General features: G+C 38.1%; 1 protein-coding gene across 1 annotated transcript; it reads right to left on the bottom strand.

Moving 5' to 3' along the window:
* Positions 1–10020: 10020 nt before the first annotated feature.
* LOC131884789 (probable serine/threonine-protein kinase DDB_G0267686) lies at positions 10021–17686 on the bottom strand. Its single transcript, XM_059232670.1, has 4 exons — positions 17250–17686; positions 11262–11849; positions 10480–10799; positions 10021–10401 (listed from the first exon to the last, which is right to left on the bottom strand). Exons 1-4 carry the CDS (start codon positions 17364–17366, stop codon positions 10227–10229), a joined length of 1200 nt encoding a protein of 399 aa, XP_059088653.1. The 5' UTR covers positions 17367–17686; the 3' UTR covers positions 10021–10226.
* Positions 17687–21690: the final 4004 nt, after the last annotated feature.

Here is a 21690-nt window from a genome sequence, read left to right as displayed (position 1 = left end):
TTATCATTCTGATCTAAAATGCCACATGAGTATATTCCAGGGCCCATAACGGAACACAATTCAAATTTGTTCGCAAGATTGATCCGTTGCTCTGTCGTTGATGGAATAATTAGAGTCCTCAAAACATTGGCAGACATGTCAGAGGTCACGTGCTTTCAACAACGGTCTGGAGCCAGAATGTATAGACAAGGCACTTCGGACAGAAAAGAATCTGTTTGTCATTCATAAGTTCATAAAAAGTTCCCCTGGCCATTTTATCTACAAAATTAATAAACTGTTACTCTCCAACATCACGTGTATGACTTGGATAACTAACTGTCGAGCAATGAAGTGGTTCCAAAGATAGACTCTCTGCGTGCTAGTTTTCCATCAGCGTCCTTGCTTTCTTACTTTGACTTATGAATAGAGGTACACAATGAGAATCTCAACTTCATCACTCATAAGACTGGGAGTGCATTAAAGTGAAATGAGTGAGTGGAAAACGAATGAATGGGGGAAACAACCTAACGTCACTTCACTAGAGTGGCGTGACACTTCGGGTCGTGTACAGTATTGATATACGACCCTCAAAATAATCCATAAGGCAGATGTTGGCACTCGGGTGATATAGATTGGTTCGTGATCGATGAGTAACGAGGGAGAAGAATGGGCCAACTAGAACCACCCCGACAATGGTACTTTATCGAATCGAGAGGATTTGGCCTGGATTTTAAAGACAGCTTGAATACACGAAAGTGTCACAAAAAGGTACGAGAAGTGCTGTACCAAACGCGACCAAAAAGGTCGAATATGAGGTTTGAAGGGTGTTCAAGAAAGATTCTAAGAATCATGGCACACAAGGGATATGTATCTTTTTGGTATTTTTTAACGCAGAATCACACAATTTTAAAGTGAGATGTTCTTGCGGGTGTTTACTTTAAGCCTTTATTCTTAACATAACATATTTTGCCTTGACCACGGCTTCTTTCTACAAGGGGTAGAATTGAGTCATTGCTTGTCTGCTACCACTGAAGAACTCTACATTATAACTAGGGGTCGGAAAAATCTTTTTAGGTTGAATTAAGTTTTCTGCTATTTTGGTCATTTTTTGATCTAAAATCTATTTCATGAATTTTAACCATAAAGTAACCTAAAAGATAAATTGAGGGGTTTTGGTCATTTTTAGGGGAAAATTAGGAGAAATATAGGTCGGGTGTAAAACAATTGGGGGCTATGTTTGTCCCACTCAAAGATTTGTTTGACAATAGAAAAAAACTTCGAGCTTTCAATTAAGAAGAAGTTTTGAGCACATAAGTAGAGTCATGCACTTACAGGAGTGTCAAAATGGGATCGGGTTTACTTGGGTCGAGTTGTCTGGTAACCAATGTGTACAAGTATCCTTTTTGTTTTTACAATCTCCCCCCAAAACTGACGAGAATCCTTCGGCTTTGTACCAAATTTCGGTTCGATCTCGTACTATTGGAAAATACTTCAGTGGTTCGTGATTCCTCCTTGAAAGATATTCCTTAATACCTTCATTTAATGACGGGTACATTAGAATGTGATTGAGGAAGTCATTAATTAGTTGTTCTTTAATATTCGTGCATCTTCGCCTGAATGTCATGACTCGATCGAGTCAAATTTGTTTCCCAGAACTGAAATATTCCAATAGTGGCTCGAGAGTCTTTCGCCAAAGTAGTGCAATATCGTCTCACTTTAACTAGCCCGAAGATTCTAATTTACTTCAAAATACATATAGACAAGTTTAGAAATTTCAAGCCTTTCCTTGATATACTATATAATTCAGACAATGCTTCTCGGGCTCCAACAGGCATGGAATAAGAGTGCTTAAAAGGCAATATATGTCTTCCACTTCAGAGCGAAACTAGGCATTGATGTCTTTATCGGCGTAGTGTTAGCGAAAAGCACTCAATAACTGGGATAATTTGATCTTATACGGCTATTTTTTCAAAACTTAATGCAAGCCTTATTGTTTTGTACACCTTAGAAACGACGTTGTTTTTGCTTTTCTTACATGTTGATATAAGGATTGAGCGCATTAAGATGTCCTTTGTAAAAATAAGATGTTAGCAGAATTAAAGATTTTACCCAATTTTTCATGCTCAATCGGGAAAATCGTAAATATCTCAATATCGTATAATCGTATATAGCTCTAAATTTGCATCAATAAACACTTTGCTTGGATTTTTGTTCGTTACCCTTCAACAATGTTTTTAAGGCTTTTGAAATGCTGTTTGAAGTCAGGAAATCAACAGGAACCCGTTTTGTTTTCTTGGTAATGTTAGTAGTTGCTCCCCAAGCAAGTATAATGGGTCACTTGAAACTGTTTCAGTACATGACCAAAAGCAGTTGATACGAGTCCATCAATGCGTTGTTGTGCTCTCTAGTAAAATCGTTCAAAATTCCCCAAAGTTATTTTTGTTCAAAGGAAATATAATTGATTGATTTAGTAACCAACTCAGACTACCCTCCGGCTTTTGTCTCCCTGAACACTTCAAATGAGAAATAATACCTATTAGGTGGTGTGATTGTGAGCTCATACCTACTATTCTAGTCACCCTTACATAAACCTGATCTAGTCTTCAATCAAAGCTTCCAGTGAGAACATGACACTAGGATATAATGATTTTGAAGGATAAAGTTCTTATAATGAAACTACGTACACGCTCTTTACAGCGTAAGGCATTTGCATTTTTCAACATTTTTTTCTCTTTTTGGAGCATTTTTGTCAGTATTCATAACATTTTTTGAATACCCCTGCTCATCACCAATGCCATGAAAGGCAGTCGTGTCTGACCATGAAGTATTCTATAATTCTAAATTCTTTAGAGTCATTCATGGTCTGACGCCAGGATTGGATAGAGAATGGGAGCCAAGAAAGAGCCCTGCCGCAGTCATCAGACGCATCCATTGATCTGAGGGCCTCAAGCTTCGTGAAGAGACTGAACTTGGTCTCAATATCGAAGGCTGCGGATAGATTAGCACACAAGACCTCCTTAATCTGACCCTCCTGATGTACACAAATCCACTTTAACTGGGCTAGCAAAATAGCATCTGATTCTGGGTGCAATCAAAACTGTGAATTAGAACGGGCCAGTTCAGTATACGCTCTGGCTACCCCCCTCCAGGATTTTGGAAAGCTAGGGTGCAGTAGGCCAATAAAATAGTACATATAAAGCTCCGGTGCATTTGGCTCAAATGATCGGCCATGTTGTTTTTTTCGTCAACTGTCTGGTCCTTTGATTTAGATGAAAAAAATTGGGAGCAAAAATAGGAAATAGGTTACATTGGATCAAACCTTTTTTGTCTGGAATATAAGTTGGGTGAGGTTTTGAGGAGCTAAAAATCATAGATTTGTCGTTTAATCCTTTGCAATAGATGTCTCAAGGTTCAGTGGGCAATTGCATTAGATAACAAAATAATGATTCGATTTTCGTAAATAAAGAAAAAATGGATTCTAAAATTCAAAAGATCAATCAAAAGATCACAATTTCAGAAAAAAATTATAAAAAAAAGAATTTCCCGCCCCGACGTTAGGAAAGACACCACTAACACTTTTCTTTTCTTTTGTCATCTTTTTTGCGTCAACAAGAACGTAAAAAGTACGACGAACCGGTCGCACAAGGTCAGCCCGCAATTTCCGTACTTCATGAGTATAGAAGTCAATTATGACTGTGGCTGTTTACTTACTCCCAAATGTGGGACACAATTGATCATCAGTAAAAGAAGGGGTACATTGAAATGCATTCGAGAAGCATATCATTTTAAATTATTTATTCATTGGGGTGTAAATTGGCCCAATTAACTTGTTAAAGCAGTAACACATGTATTTCAATTGCCACAAAGAGGCTCGAATCAAGCGAAATCATTCCTGTTGCTAGTCTACACAAGTAGGTGAATGAAAATGTTAGCATATGTTGGTATATCTGTTGCAATGTATAATTGTGTTTACACCTTGAATTTACTAAGAATCACCTTACATTTAGTTTTGGCTGACTTCTGTCCACTTCCGGGCAATCGAAGTCTGATTGCTGCGATTGCCCACCCTGTGTAGAAATAATCACTAATCAGGCATTTATGCACCAAACTAGAGCTACATTGGCTTTAAATAAGATTCCAAGCAAACTAAATCCAGCCTCGCCCATTTGGGCTCTGATGAGTTCAGCAGATTTGCAAAAGATGGAGCAGGTCCAAAGATGCTTTGCCAGGAACATCACAGATATGAGAGAGCTCTCGTATTGGAATAGGCTAGAGAGGTTGGGACTGTACAGTATTCAAAGGAGGTGCGAAAGGTACTTCAAATGAGCTTTGTCCCAACTCAGGATTCAGGGTCAATTGTTAGACCGTAGAGGCTTAATGTGCGGTTTGCGAGCACCTTTAAGTCCTCGAGGGTCCAGGCTAGTTAAAACAATGAAGTCTAACCCTCTTCTTTCTCGGGTTCCTTTATTGTTCAATTTGCTGCCCTCAAGTGTTCGAAGGGAATATGTAGGTGTTGATCCACTAGCAGGATTTAAGTCAGACATCATTCCCCATCAAGGGCTATCTAGCCAGAAGCCCGAACTCTAATTCGTTGGATGAGCAGATATCGTATAAAGTTAAGTAAATGATTATGTGTCCGTCTTGAACTGCTAGGGACCCCATTCCCAGTAGCGGTGAGGAAGTCAGCATAAACAAAATCAAGGTATGGCCTTTGGCGCCAAAGGTTGGTTGGCACGTATGAGAAGATATTGAGTCGCAACAGACTAATTCGTATGCACATGTGTTTTCCTACGAAAGGGATCATTTACCTGGCTTGTTGAGGGGATTCTGGAGGGTCATTGTTATCACATGAACCCATTGAAGACCTTTGGTGTTTGCCTTTGATCTATGATTATCCTTTTGAAGTAATCGACTCAATTGCACTTCAGAGGCAGGAAAATCGGCTCTTTATTGAAAGGATTAAAATCGAACGATAATGCCTCAGTTAATGGGTGTGTCGTACAAGTTATAACCAGTAATAAATATCTTCATATGAGTTCCAAGGATTATACCCCCGCAAAGCAATGATAACGCGCAGAAAGATCAATCAGATGAGGTTTGTCGCTCCAAAATGGAACATGTTTCTGGGGAAAGAGAGTTCCATCGAAACTGCCAAGAATCTTGGACTAGATAGTAAAGTGCTAAAATTTGGCAAGCCTACCGATCTCTTTTCAAATACACATTGGTGCTAATTAAGGATTGAAATTTCATTTTTCTTGAATAATCTAGATCTTTTTCCGGCCGTATTGGATTGTGGTGATGTCCGATCAGAATTGCCCGAGCTAGATTCCTTCCACCTCTGAATCATAGTTTCCAAACCATAAGTAGATATACCAATCTGTGCAAAAATCTCATGTAGTAGAAGCTCCGCCTATGCTGGCCTTTTGGCCCTTTCTTAATCGCAGCTATGCTGACCTTCCTGACCTTCTTCACTCTGATGTATGACGTGTACTCTTCCCAAGTGGCAGTTGTAACATTTGGCAAGCTTATACCAGACAAGATCTTCATCAAGTGCTCGGGGCTTAGCCTCTTCTTGAGTTCTTCTAGGGTGGGTCTTGCAACGTGCTATTCTTCCCTCCTCCTTTTCTAACAAGGTTCCAACGTAGCTTGAACCCTTCTTCATCTTTGTTTTCCATTCACGAGAATATCTTCTTTCGAAAATGTGTCAAAGACTGTAGGGCGTGGATAACATTTGCCTCTGAGGAGCACCAATGGAGGCAAAGGCATGGGGTTTGTTGGGTTCTGCGGATAATTTACATAAGAGAATGGAGTTGACACTAGGTGCTGACGCAATGAGCATGATGTGGAAGTCGTCTCTTAATGTGTAGAGAAACCCTCCTAAACTCGCAATCTTCAATCTTTCGTTCCCTCATTGTCCCAGAGTGGAATGAGTGAGAAGGATTAAGGACCCATTAGCATTGACGGTTGTCCATAAACTGTTGGATATTGCTTGGGTCCAAACACTATACCTCTTGATTTAGTCAAACAAGGATGTTGCTTCCCCAGTCGCAACAATAATCTGACAGGTTCCTCGGAGTTTCGAGCGAGAAAGAATCTCTTGGGGACAATTTTGAATGTTAATGTACTCTCCGTTTTTTTGGATTATCTGAATTTTACCAAAATGAAATGGAAGAGGAAAGTGCGATGCGCTTTTGACCTCGGGGAGTTATACGGAACATCCTCATGTACGTAAATTTTGATATCATCCGTCTTTGAAAAAGATGTTAAGTATCAGACGTCTTATTATTACCATCAATGAACATGCAACAATCTTTATGACCCTATAAACCTAGTGTTGTCTCAAATGTCAAAATATGTAAATACGTTTTTCTTTGCTAAAGAAACAAAAAAATAACGTTTGTGGGCATGTTACAACCAAAAACCGAAGTCAATGAGCTTTAATAGTACTCATAGTCATGTACTAACATGAAATTTTATCAGCATCTATTTAATAGATGCTTAGTTTTTACTAGGGCCGGCCAATTTTTTTTTTTTGTATTTTTTTGCATTTTTTTTGCAAAATACTTGCACATTTGGAATTCTTCTGCAAACTGATTGCATATCTGCAAGTCCAATATTTGTGAAAAATCATGATAATTTTCAAGAATTACGGTCCGGTTGAGGGAACAATGTAAAATTTGACTGTATGATACTTTTAAAAAAAAATAGTACACGTAGGTATAAAATAGATTGCACTAATATTGCCAACCACCTGCTAATGTATTCCATCAATCTGAAATAGCTCTTTCGTCTTTGTATTTTTTGAGATACTTTTCAGTTTTGTTTGAGTAAAAGCTTCTCCTTTTAAAAAGGAGGCACACCTTGACGTGTTTTCAAAATTTTTTTGGGTTGAATGGTCTGTTTGTTACGAAGTCAGATAACAGCTATCTCGCTCGGCCTGCCATCTGAATGATGGGTGTCCCAATGGAGGGATATTCCCGCTTCGGGTTAAATGGTCATGAGGTGGACGGTTAATTTCGGAAGAATTGACTTACCATTACTTTCATGAAACTTGAAAAACTTAATTTTCTAAACAACATTGTTCTGCAATACGCTTGCCACGCTCTGAAATATTGTTAATAATCAACCCCCAAAAAAGAAAGCGTCAAGGAGGACAAGAACATTTATTTACATTCAGTTTATGACTGATATGAACATTCTAGCATTCCAAGGTTGAGTGGTTGATGCCATTGAATTACCGAAAAAATGCACGTACATCATCTAGACAATTCACAAAATGTCCTGGTTTAAATCAGGATGCTAGGGGGGATTAATTGTCAACGAACTAACTCAAATTATATAAATTTGTAATACAAAGTTGCCTCAATTATTATTATTTCGCGAAAACAATCTTACATTAACCGGTGCTCAATCTGATGCCTACGTTCGTTTCAAATGCGCCAAAGAGAATTGTAAGTGACACGCGCTCCAACACTTGGAGACCACGCCCATTTCTTCATTTAAAGAGCAAGACGTTCAGAGTGTAAAAAAATGTATTTGGCAAAGGGAAATTGCCAAACTTCTCAATTCCCTCTCCACTCTTCGAGTATAATGAGAAAGAGAGTGAGAGAGCTTGTTTAAATGTCGTTTACGCAAAGTAACCCCATCCAGCGCAATTATTGATAGCTTATGAACACTTTCTAACAAAGAACGATATTTTCAACGATTGGATGAGATTTCTTGAGAAATTGTTTCGCTTTTGTTGCTTTTTTTCCCCCTTGTATCTTACTGAATAAATTATTTGTTTCCATTGTTTAGTTGGGTGATCATTTGACACCTCATCTTGCTTTGTCTCCTTTTTTGTCCACCACTGAAAAAGATATTTTCATGAAAAATGGTTACCTTATAAAGGGCTATCTGTTACACTATAGTGTTTTGCGAAAGTATTGTCCACCTCAACTTGTTTGAATATAGATTGACGTAATAAATCAACAGGTTAATGTTGGCGCACAAACTAGAGGTCGTCATGACATACACTCAGCGTCAAAAGTCTTCAGCCCCCAGCAAAGTATTATGATTTGCCTTCACAACTTTAGAACAATTCAATTCCCTTGGACAAAGTTTTTGACCAATCTTCTTTTAAAGAATCTCTTCCTAAAAAAATATTAGCTTCAATGCATATTGTGTTAACAAGTAATTGAGTGCTAACAATAGCCTTTTCATTTATTATGGTCTTTAATCAATCCTCCTTTAAATAAGTTGGTCCAAAAAGAATTTCATTTCATCGCATAGTATATTAACATACTATGTTAATGATGAATAACATAGTATGTTAATATACTATGCGATGAAATGAAATTCTTTTTGGACCAACTTCTTTAAAGGAGGATTGATTAAAGACCATAATAAATGAAAAGGCTATTGTTAGCACTCAAACAAGAGGTCTGCATTACTTGTTAACAAAATATGCATTGAAGCTAATATTTTTTAGGAAGATCTTCTTTAAAAGAAGATTGGTCAAAAACTTTGTCCAAGGGAATTGATCAACATGGAAAAGCTCCTGCTCATTATTCTTTTGATGCCCAAAGACGCTTCTGAGACAAAGTAGGTGTGGAGCATGGCCAAGCGTCAGAATTTTTCACCACTTCAAATTCAATTGGCAGGCATAAATCAGAATGTCCAAAAGTTTCCTAAGGTCAGATATTTCGAACGTGTTGAAAAGCACCTTGAAATGGTATCGTCTAAAGTTCGCTCGTATAAGACATAAAATATGATTTCCACGATGTCTGAAGGATTTAAAAGATGTTGGAGACAGAAATGCGAAAATGTTTCAAAATTAGCGTGAATGATATGATTCCAAATCCGATTTATGTCTTTGAACATCGGTTGGTGTATTACTGTTGAAACACCCCCTCGATTCGTTTAGACAAAACATATTTTGATGCAAGGGATTGCATGCCTTATTTCAAGACTGATAAATTCTTACCTCTCATAAAGGGTTAGAAGTTAACTATTACTTATTTGTACAGTGGAATGAGAAGAGAGATAAGTGAGGGATTCAATACCTTCCTCGCATTTTCATTTATGAAGACATTTTCAGAACTTGCGCTCTAACATTAGACCAGACTCATATTTTTGCCCTGCCTGGACCTTAGAAGGATAAAAAGTCGCCTTGTTCTAAATTCTTCCTTGCATATAAGCTGTTTTTCAAGGTAAAGGTTGTGTACCCAAGGGACACCCAAAAGCTTCAATGTTGATTAAATGACAAGGTTTTGCAAATTTAATCGATCAAATAGAGATCAGTGTTTGCGATTACATCTTCATATAAATGTAATCAATCGTATTTGAACTCAGATTAATTGATTGTAATTGCGATCAACTACATTTCTAACCCATAAATTTGTGATTGTAATTAATGACACTTAAAGAGCAAATGACGCAGTTCTTATCAAATACAAGCTGAGGTAACTGTGTCTAAGAAGAAGGTCAGTTCCGGTGTTAGCCATGGATCCATATGTAAACATAGAATGCAAGGCTTTCCATCGATAACGCGCAACCTCTTATTTTCGTTTAGTTTTAGATTGAAATAAGGGTTTACAGTGCGTACATAACAATACTTTGCTAATGTGTAAACTATTCTTGGTACTTGGCCTGGGGACCTGCACAATTGTTAGATTGAATGGTTGGTCATGAGTGCATGAGGTAATGATACCTAGTTTGTCAATCTGTGGTATTTAATGTTCCAATTGTTTGGGCACAACATCCTTGTCAAGACTGAGGTTGCTCGGGAAAGACGGCTCTGTCAACTCTTTGGTATTTCCCCTCTATCTACTTCTATGGCATGAGACCGCAAAAGTGATGGCCTAAAAAATTGATTGAGAAAGATCGGAAGTGCCTTTAACGAGGCCCAATTTTAAGCCGTGGCTCATATTGTAGAAGCAACCTTAGAAATGATGCTTTCTAAGAGTTGCTATGACCAAGAGCAGCTCGTTACGGTTCATATTTCTGGTAGTTCGCGAGTTGTACCACAAATAAAACAATGAAGAAGCACGTGAAATATGATCTCATTTCAAATATATATACTATATATTTTCCTCTTGATGCAATCGTATAACAATATTTGTTTATCAATAATCCCTTGACTCTGGGTCAAGTAATGGATCATGAGATTCCAACCTCTTAAGCATGTACGTATAAAAAGGAATCGTTCGTTCTTGAAGAAAAACAATTGCAAGAAAGCGCGAACGCAGAGCAATGACGTGGTCATTTTAGCGTTGGCACAAAGCATTGACAGTCTTCAGATCAGATATTTCTTCATCATTCGAAAAATGGGTAGCCACCGACAATGATTCGCAAATGGATCCGTCGTCTTCATGAGTGGAATTCAACAGTTCTCGAATCATTCCATTCATCATGGAATCACTTGGTCCACTTTGAGGGCCCCTGGAACAAAAGGCAAAACCTTCACTCTCCACTCAGTCATGTTCCTCGGATAACTCCAATCTTGTCTTCTTCAATTACCTGCTTTGCTTCCACTCTCGTTCAACCAATTCCTTGTAATTGTCTTCGGCCTCTTGGATCGACTCGTACTCGATGGTGAACCGGTTGGCATTGGTCATCTCCGAGATCGAGTCGAAATCCTCCTCATCTTTAGTGGGCACATTGAGGGCAGTCGAAGCTGCTGTAGCTGCTGTGCTAGATGCCGAAGGGGACGGTGAGGTGGGCGTGGATGAAGACACGGTTAATTGGCTGGGAGCAATCATGGACCTCTGATCAATCGAGGAGGGCATTGAGGATGTCTTGGACACGAAAGATGGAGTCTGTGCGGGTTGACAAGGAGTCTGGAAAAAGAGTATGGACAAACTGGTTAGCCTTTTGTTTCACAGGAACTAGATCGACATCCATTGTATTTTGCATGGATCCGGCATTGTAGCTATTTCTATCTACCTTAAAACACAATGGTGAGGTTGTTTTTCACTTCCATAAGCAATCAAGAGCAGACAAAGAATAAAAAAACACAAGTTCGATTGGATCATATGTGTACGTAGTTGTCTTGTTATGGAAAAGCAAGTAGTTTGACGTAGGTAATGACGAAGCCAAATTCAGCAATATATTCAGTGCTTTGAGTTGTTATCACTGGTTCGTAGAAGTAACTAGCTAACCACATAGTTTAAATAAGATCCTCTTGCTAAAATATCCCTCTACTAGATCATCCAAAGTCTCAAGTTTTTTCCAACTTTCTGTTCTTCATTATCAACTATGGATCTTTGATATTGTTGCATTGCTGGAAATACGAATCTTACGTAGGAATTTGATGAGGTGCCTTGGTACAGGTTGTTGTTGGTGAATTTGGGTGTCATAGCTGAATACTTGGAGAGGGGTGGAGGAGGGGGCGGAGAAAAGCACGTTAATCCCGAAGAAGAAGCCGGTTTCATGGGAACGTTTCGTTGCACCGGATATGCATTGATTCCTTCCAACTTGTCCCAACTAGTTTGTCCCATGTTGCGGTTAGGTCCGCTTCGTTTGACCTGATGCATTTGTTGCAATTGGTCATAATGTTGTTGTTGTTGTTGTTGTTGTTGATTTTGTTGCTGCTGTTGCTGCTGTTGCTGCTGCTGCTGATGAAGATGGTGGAGATGGTGTTGCTGTTGATGATGGTGGTGATGATGGTGGTGATGGTTATGGTAGCTGCTTCTGGATTTGTAATGCTTTCTTTGAGAGGGTGCAGTACCGTTGAGATATTTCGTGATGATCTCACTCCAAGGAGAAATGGATTCGGGAACGTAAACCGAGTCCACTTTTTGAGAACTGCCCATCATGAGATTGGAGGAGTGGTGGAAACCGGAGTTACCCTGAGATTTAGCTGATTGAAACATCCCGCTCGGCAAGATCTGGGGTAAAAGAAGAAGAGTTGGGTTATTTCACGAAGAGTCATCCCGTTTATTCGCTAGCCCAGGGGTCATTGGTAAAAGATTAATCCGTTAAATGGCGAGCTATGTAGGCATAAATGAGCATAAAGCTTATTGCTTTGGCATTTCCAAGTAGAATGATCAGATCTCTGGATTCACAACTGGACGTGGAATGTGTCAAGGCTGGAGCATAATCTCTTAGTTGGGTGATTAGTGGATTGACTAGTTAATGATATTGGTTTGATTTCTTTAAAGAGCATGGAACAGGATACAAACAATAGGAGAACAGTCTTTGAAATCTTTGGTAACATTTGAACATGCGGCGGAAAAGTAAGAAGTTAAGCAACATTATCTTCTTACATCTGATTCCAGAATTTGAAAAATATGTCAGTATTCTTCAAAATGACTGACATCCCGACTTTCTCTTGCTAATTTGGAAGTGGAAGTTGTCTTTTTGTGACAGAAAGCCGTCTGTCTGTGAAATGTGTCTGTGAAAGCCTACGGCAAGAACGAACTTGACTTCATACCAATATCCATTTTATGTATGATATTCTTGATATCTTCAATAGGTCAAGCGTCTCATAATCTTTACACTGATCTGTTCTTTTCCAAGAAAGGCGTCCAGTACAAAACAAGTAGGTAGGTGAAGGTGGTTGCCCTTAGTCTAGTTCTTTTGTTTTATCAAAATTGCGAACCGCTTCCATGAATAATATCATCTCATGGATCATTTTGAAATCAGAGAAAGTAAACAAATCTAAATGATCCATTCAACAGCTAAATCAGAATTCAAAAAAAGTTTTACATCATATTGTGGAGTAAAACTTTCCTTGGGAAATACTTTGAAACTAAAGAAAAAGACTCCCTTTTCAATTCTGAATTCGGTTTTGAAACCAAAGACCAAGAAACATTTGAATGAAATAGCAATTTGAAAATGCTATTTTTTTTATTCAACTACCTTATGTACTGTAAGTCGTAATAGAATTAGATCAATTGAAATGGAAAACGAAAAACGGGATAAACTGGTAAATGAAAAATGAATGTTTTCCAAGAAGTGATAAAAGCGTCTCTGATAAGATCAATGAAGAAGAAAGAAATACCTGTCATTTCCTTTCGTCCTGACACCAAAACACCGATATTATTAAAAAGATCAAATCAGGTTGTCTGTGATCTACTTGAAAACACAGAAGAGGGTGAACAGAGCACTCCTAAACCCTCAACTTCCAATCAGTGTTGCTTTAATCAACTGTATACACTATCGTCAAAGGTCAAAGTCCAATCAAACTCCTTCAGAATCGGAAAGGTTAGTGACCAAACAAAAACGAGCCATTTGATCGAATTACATAGAAGGTTTGCAAATGATGAGGTAAATTTCCCAAAATCGTTCTCGAAGGTGATCGATGCCAATTTCTAATGAGGTAATACTCAAACTAACCGATCAAATACAGTCATGCTTGAGGAGAGTGATATTTGATAAAAAACTTTACCTCCTATGAAAACAACTCTTATGCTTAATTAATGTGGTAGTTTTTAGTTTGCACTGAACAAATTCTTGTCATACATAATGTGATGGCACGCTCTAATGAACTATTTCATTGCTCTGATCATTTTTGACAATTTTGTGACAAAACTAGCTGTATCTGCGAGGCATGAGGAGCCTTTCAAGCAACTCTTTCTTAACATGTACTCTCATAATCGATATTGAAAATGGTATTTGAAATGAGCTTCGTGGTGTATTTGAACAAGATACGCATTGTCAAATACATATGTTCGACAAGTTCAAAAGCATCGTCAATATTCGTCACAACAACAGCAACGTTCAGTTTGTTTGGCAATGAAATATGAGCGATCACGCCCATTTCCACCAAATAATGTCCTAATAAAACTTAGGGAATATTAGATTATCAAGTCAAATGTTGTTTCAATGAGACAGACAAGGAACAACGTGCTGCATTCAGAAGGACAGCATGATGTTACTGAATAGTGTGCGTGTACGACGTTCCACGTTTGCGTATGATAGTTAAAATCCATGAGTGTACGTTGACCCTGAGATGAACCTGTAGTGTACAACGCAAGGATACAGAATCTGTTAAGTGGCCAAGACGTAGAAAGATGTCATAAGATTTAGGCAACAATCTTTTTTCTCCCGAGGGTGATTGTCGAGATTCTTGCGAGTTAGTTGGTTCCGTGTTTATTGAGTACATAAGCTGAAGGCACTTTTCATGGACCAGTGCTTACAAGGGTTCTAAAAAGCAGATAAGAGGGTCTTGTCTTCTGATTGTTGTTGTGACGTTTTGCTCCTAGTATCTATTAGAACCAAAGTCAAGGCTTTTTAATTTGAAAAGCTATTTTCAGCTTCCCCTTTTCACTCATCTGCTAAATCGTTCAGTCAAACAACAGTAACAAGTAAAAAAGGCTTGGCTTCCGTCTCTGGATCCGCTTAAAGGTTTTATCCAATAACCTGCAATCTAATACGAAATAATCACCAAGGACCACAACTATTGTCGCCAACATTGATAGGCTTTGATTATTGTCGCCCAAGTAAGTGCCTTATTCGGTTTGGAAAAAAAGTGACATAATTTTTTGAGCAATGTTTGGTCTTCGGTACCATTTCTGCTCAAAGGGCATCCAAAGAGACGTAAAGGTTGAAGTAGCATACCAAAGGTTGGCCCATGGTTCCTATGTAATGCTGGCTTTCAAAGTAGATCCAGTTTAGTGGATTTTGTAGGCAACAAGTAGCGAGGCTTCGAGGTGATTTTCCGTGGGCTTCAGGGCTAATTACTTCGGAAGAGTACTTCAATTAGGAGCCTCTATTTCTTAGACGTCGAAAATGTGGGACTTTGTGTGCAGCAACTCTGTTGTGGTAAATCCAACTTCGAGATGAATGAGACTTGATTTTGAAGCAGGCCCTGAGCCCTGATATAACCATAATTTTCGTCCGAGGAGTTTTACAATTTAGAATATCTGTTTAGGTGCGGCTTGGCGAAAACAAAGTTTGTCAGCTGCTTATTTTCTTGGTTCAATTGGGACATTCCTCTAATAAGTGTGTCAGTGCGTAATTTAGTCGTACAAACATGTCATAATTAACCTGAGTTGTAAGTTTTGAGGCCGACTGAAGGTGTCTCACCCACAACAGGATTTGCATGGCAACAAAAATTAAGATCGAAAGAGATGATGGGTTAACAAATTTGACAAAAAAGTCTTATTAAACAGCATGCCACCAGAAGCAATATTATAGACTAGAACCACTGCATTTTCAGACAAACTTAGAGTACCCCAGGTTGCTAAGATAAGTACCAAAGGTTTTGGAACTGTTCCCAATCTGTTTTCGGTCGAAATCCGAAAACCATTTGGACAATACGGTTACGTCCAAGCGATCTAAACTGATCTTTTATAACCAGCTCATCCCTAGAAACTATGTCTAAACCTAGTGGAACCTAGCGTAGGATTAATCCCAAGACACGCTCAAGCCGGATGAAGATCAAGTAAAGGTTGCCACTGCTTCAAACTCTGAACCTGTGGATAGGTTCCCATTGGGTTTCCATGCTGTATGGAGTATTGGCAAGAAACCTTTAACACATTTCTTGTGAGGGTCACATTTGAAAGCAAAGGCGCATCTTCACGTCACATTTTATGTCGTTTTTCCCACGGGAAATTTTCCAATAGTAAAAACCTTTTCCACTGGCAAATGAACCATCTTTCAGTGATCAGATATGTGTTATGAATTTCTGCACTTTACTATGTCCGAGGTGAAACAGAGAAAGTGGACACTCAAAGAAGATTGTAATGAAAGTATTGGTTTGGTTCAAGTTGTCACAAGATTTTGTAGTATTCAAGGAATAATTGTTTGCCAATGGCTCCTGACTTTACAACTTCCTGACTTGAAGATGTTTTAAAAAGTATTGCTGACGGCTTTTCTGAATAAGATCATTGGTTAAGTCTACAGGATTGACAAATGAGTTCTGGCTGGTCATTTGTCTGGAACATTAAAGTCTCTGCATTACATGACGTCTACTTATTTATTCACATACAATACACTACAATCAACACGTTTTAGATGTGCTCTCATATTAGAGAAAGCTTTCAGTTACTGCTTATTTTAATTTGCGAGCAAAACTTCGTTATGCATACTCGATTCTTTTTGATGGCTCCAAAATGGGACAAGATTGGATCTGAAGATATTCGCACATGAAGATCAGTTTCCAAGCTAATGAGTGACTAGACAATGTGCGCTTTCCTGGTTTAGAGAGCTAGCTCCCTCAAAATTGTTCCACTTTGATAGCCTTTGAGCTATATGCAATAAAATTCTTTGAAAATATCATGTTCATTTAGAGTTCAAGACAAGCCAACGGCTTTATTTGACCTCTTTGATTCATGGCATGTCGCTAGAAATTCGCTTAGTAAGCTAGAAAACCTTTTGGGTTAAGCCAACTGAATGGTCTGACAAAGAAAATAAGCCCCCCATGGCCTTTCATTGACCTACTAACCTTTCAAGTTGATCAACAATTACCTTATGTAAATCCACTGAATAATGAATCTTGATCGAACCATACAAGCTTTGGTCAGTTCTTCACTTTTTGGCCATCATGGATTGAAACTAGTATGATGGTTGAACTAATGATACATATCAATTCAATATAACGGCAAAACCATTGAGGGTATAAGAAATTGGAAAACGAAAAATTGTAAGCCAAATATTGAATGAATACTACTTTCACTACCTTGTAATCTTTCGATTTGCATGAATACACTTGTTGTCAATGATTTTAAATTGGATTCAAAACGTATGCTAAAATAGTGGATAATGATAATCATATTCGATCTACATACTCCACACCCTTAATCTTTTGGATCGACTATCAATCCCTGGAGATCTGAGGTCTATATAATTGAACTTATCCGGAAAGTCAATGGAGTACAAATAAATGAACATGCATCTGGGAAGATCTTCAGGCTAGTTTGGAGTATAGACCTGTTTTACGACCCTAGATTTGAATGTTTGATGACCGAAAAATCTCGATATGGACTCGTTTCTGATGAAATTGTCCAACCTCGTCTCGGAGTGAATTGATTTTAGATGTACATCTAGATTGCTATCTAGTACGACTCTTGTTCACAATAACGATATGCTTCATGTTTGGACCCTAGAGACATGTTTTTGCTTCTAGGTCAAATAACGAACAAATCTATTTAGATGTAGGCAAAGAAAGATGTGTAGGATCATACGCTTTCATTCCCGCCGACAGCTTTTCCAATTTCTACAACTTAACTCGATAATAAAACTCGTAAAACTCTAGGAGGGGAGAAAATAATGGCATCTACGTGGTAAGGTCTAAAAAATCTCAATATTAAAAACTAGAAAGCGGAAGAAACCCCAGTGCTCACTTGAAGTGGATGACAGAGGATTTGGTCTGCGTAGTATCGGTTTGAAAATTGTGAATTGGACATCGCTTCGAACAGATCACTTTCAGGTGGAGGGGCTATTGTCGATTTCAAAACCATGGGCGACCATTCTTGATAACAATTTCAGGCTCTATACGATGGCATTAGTTCACTGTGTGCTCGAAAAAGGAACCTTGTCAATGACACCTCAACTATTGCTTCAGCAAGCTCATTCGTTACTGGACATGAAGTGTGTGTGGCCATTCAATATGAAGACGTAAGCAGTCTTTTTTTCCTCCCAGAAGTCACACAGGGTCCCTCGAATGGTCTTTGAAAACCAGAGGTCTTTGAACAGTCAGCGAGGGTGCGGCTTGTTTCCAGTCCGGCTGGCATTGGCGATCCTGAATCTGTTGTATAACTCGAGTAATCCGAACGTGGAACTGGAGGGGAAGACCGAGAGACCGCAAGAGAGAAGGAAAGAGTCGACGCACAAAATCCAGCAAGTCGAGCGCAAGGATTCCGGGATTTGAGCAATGAAGGAGGGCTAGGAAGTCAAAAAAGCTTTTCATATTGGAAAGTAGGCTTCCACGAAGCTATGTTTTTATTGCTTTCTTTCAATAGACATTACAAACACAATTGCTGATCAATGTGAGAGCTTCTCCATAATTCCACTTTTCCACTAGCATTCATATGCTATAGCTGAGGGAGTCGATAGTAATGGTTCAAAATTTTCGTGAAAGAAAGACATTATTTGAAGACGCTTTTTCTTACATTTTCCTATGTGGAACTTGAACTCCAAGAATAAATGGTAAGTATTTTTTGGAACAATTTGCAAGTATCAATACTTGGAATAATTGCCTAAGTTTTCTGCTTGATGAAGCCCATCTAGATATATTTGCCACTTCGTTCAACAAAAACACACTATGAGTTATTCTAATCCAATGCAGACTAAAACAATCTAGAATAAATGCATCAATTGACTAGAAATATATTTTGATTTGGAAAACGATCCTAGTAGGTGGCATAGTACCAAGCATTCAATTTGTTTCGTTTTTTTCTTTGTGATAGCGCTTTATCCATGCAGAATTGTGAGGAGAACGTACTAACCTCATACTGTATTTGTTGGGCCCTCATTCTAGGGCCCAAACATTTTTTATGTGAATTATTAATCATCCACCTACTGTGGGTCTTGAAAAAAAAACTATCTTACCAATTGTAATGATCTCATTTTCATAGTAAAGGTGTAAAATTACTTAATACTTTGAAGAAAAATGAAGAGATTTGTGTTATGAATTTATCAATATATTAAAAGTAATACACAGTAGAAGCTCAAAAATCAGCACTATAATAATTCTGATGAACCACATAGAATTTTGATCGTGAGAGTTCATTCGCGATGCCTTCAGAATGAGTTATCTATATTCCACATTTAGAGCTTGCTCAAATGCTAACTAAAGAGTCTTCTTCCCGAAATGGTAATTCTCTCGAGCATTTGGCTCTATGAATCCCTGTTTTGATTCAACATACTTTTTACCACAAACATGATTGTTGTTTCTACTGAAGTTGACTAAAACCTACAAGGAGCTTGCTTCAACCAATGCAAAAACATAAAAGCGTCATGCTTGTTTGAAACGGATAGCTTGAGGCCTTGTGAGTTGTGACAATTCAGTCTAAAAACGCATTTTTTGTTCTTTTATACACGTGTAGTTAGGCATCATTCAAATCCAGTAAAACTGAGCTTTCGAAGCTTTATTCGTTGTTATGGCCTTAAGAAGTGGACCATACTTTTGTTAAATGTTTGTACAGGGTGCAAACATATTAACGTCCTCATTAAAAGTTTGACGTTTAATAAAAAAAAAAAGACACGTAAATGATTGGTGTGTAACTATTTGACGTCTTCTGGATGCATATGTGACTATGCTCAACCATGAAACCAAATAAATTCGATTTAAATATTCTTATTTTTATAATCAACGAATCAATTAACTAATCAAGAAGCTATTGAAATGATCTATTGATTCTACGAATGTGTCCAAGTTATGGCAAGGTCAACCAAGCGTTATTGGGTTTGATACAAGACAGACAACAACTTTTGAGTTTAAGTAACCAAAATTAAAAGTGTAGAAAAATGATTTGAACCAAAAGCCTTTGTAAAATGAACCATTCCGTCCTAAAACGGCCACAATATTCACACAATTTGGTCATCCCAGCATCCTGACAATGTAAAAGCTAGAGGGCTTGTCAGAGAAAAGTCAATTCTACCAAGCCACTTGAGACTTTTCTTTGAACACATTTTGGTAGTTGGGCAGCAAGGTGTCGGGCTGATTGACTTCCTTGCGTTACGCAGTTTCAACCAAAGCAGACAAGCAAGCCATCAACTCACTGGCTCCCTGAATTCGGAACTTGATTTTGAGAATCACGTAATTAAATGTGTTCAAAGCCGATCTCCATCGCATACACCAGGCAGCCCCGAGGGAGCCAAAATTCTCAGAAATCTCATGAGTGTCGCTTCTCTGAATAGCCCTCTAGTACAAGCCCCTTAGGCATTAGATACAAACACACCTCGTCATAGTCAAAGTTCAATCTCTTTTGACCCTGACTCGAAAATTGGAGCCAAACTTAACTGCTCCCATAGACAATCATTTGCCTTGTGCCTGCTCAATCATTAATTGATTCAAGAACCCTATTGTAACCCAATTTTAACTCATGGCAATACATGAGTTGCAAAGATATGATATTCTAGTACCAATAGGCTAATTAGGGGTGTCCAAACTTTTAGTATGAAGTATTTGAATTCAAGATTCAATCAAACTCAAACCAGTGTTTGGTTTCAGGCTTCCCAAATTTGTCCAAAAAAGGCCAAATCAATTCGTCACATCCTGCTTTGTCACATGGAACATAACATTTCAGAAGCGGACATAATTTCTTTGACACCCTGCAAGAAACGGTCGTTCATCGGACGTCCAAAAATCTCTTTCACTAGTTATTTGAACAAAAGAGAAACGTGACACTGAAGAAATGGACCATCACAATACGTGCATCCATACACATGAGACTTTACTAGATGTACTTTTAGAAGGGTTCGTCCCTGTCGGCGTGAGAGATGATCTGCTAACGAATTCATCCTTGACTGTGACATTTCGGGACGCTAAAGTTCCAGAGTGCATTCATTGGTTGGAATTGTGCTACTCAAATTGTCAGTTGGAAAAATGTGACAAATGGCTAAGTGTGTCGAAGAATGAAAGGTACGTCGATGTTGACAACGAGGAACAGGCTTTCCTCGGAATGTAAAGTGACGTCACACGGTCAGATCGAAACGTTTCCAGGCTAATTTCATCTTCTTTTACTTTGCAAAAGTAACTTTACTGTACATTGTAGAGGTGTTAGACATATAGTTTTGTTTGAGAAAATGATCATTTACTTGAAATCGGCAACAACTGTTGTTGTTTTGTTCCGATAACATAGTAATTTTGCTCTCGGTTAGAGCGGATATACATGATGAGAAATGGAGTCTTCAAAAGTACTTGATTTGTAGGGGCAAAATATTTGAATAAAAGGAAAGGAGACAGTTTAACAATTAAGCTTTTTAAGACACGTTTAATGTCTAAAGAAGATAAATTGTTATTTTGAAACGTTTTCGAAGCATTCATTTTTCAATTGCGTCAAAATGATGTCACAACGTACCTTTATGATGCACGAACAGTAAAGCTATCTTATCTATTATATACTACAAAAGAAATGTAAGCCAGTTCATAATTAGATTCGTAGATTATCTATTACATCATTTGGGAATGTCATTATCGGGGATACTCTCGATTGCCGCACTTGGCAATTTGCTTTGATTGAAACAGTTCTTAAAAATTAAGTGATTAAAATTTTGGAGAGGATTCAGTATTTCTATTATGCAGTTCCATTTGCTTTGCAAAAATCTTCCCAAATATACTCAACCAAGAATGGGATGGCGAAACGAAAGCCAATAATCATTGTAGGTTAACTGATTATTTCAGAATGGTACAATGAGTTATGGACCAGGCAGGATGCAAAAGAAATGCAGGGGAGAATTTCCCAGGCTAAAAGGTAAACAAACCATCTCAGTGCTCGGATATCAAAATGCAATTTTGAATAATTAGGGACACAAAGCTTCTTCATCGATATTGATATGATACGGAATAATACAAAATGGCAAAATATTTCGAGTAATAAAGAATGTCCTTATGCTGTTCCCTACTCATTGCTCTGAAAGAACAACTCTTCAAACTCTATTTGCCAATTTCTAGCATTAACTAATTAACACTGGTTACTGGTTTACTGGTTATCAATCCAGTCAGTTAGGGTGCAAAATAAGACGTTAAAGTTTACATATTCAGATGATCCATCTGAATATTCTTTCAGATTGGTTTTTTATATATTGTGAAAACGTATGCTAGTTTATGGTATTCAATGT

This window comes from Tigriopus californicus, chromosome 8 (genome assembly GCF_007210705.1).
Source record: "Tigriopus californicus strain San Diego chromosome 8, Tcal_SD_v2.1, whole genome shotgun sequence".
NCBI lineage: Eukaryota > Metazoa > Arthropoda > Copepoda > Harpacticoida > Harpacticidae > Tigriopus > Tigriopus californicus.
Note: the sequence above shows the minus strand (reverse complement) of the source record. Positions and strands in the feature narration are given on the sequence as shown.

Coding starts and splice junctions, on each gene's coding strand:
- LOC131884789 (XM_059232670.1), bottom strand. CDS start 17,366: ATGGTTTTGAAATCGACAATAGCCCCTCCACCTGAAAGTGATCTGTTC. Junction 11,850..17,249: donor TCCTCTGTCATCCACTTCAA/GTGAGCACTGGG, acceptor CTTTTACCCCAG/ATCTTGCCGAGCGGGATGTT. Junction 10,402..10,479: donor CGAGAGTGGAAGCAAAGCAG/GTAATTGAAGAA, acceptor CTTTTGTTCCAG/GGGCCCTCAAAGTGGACCAA.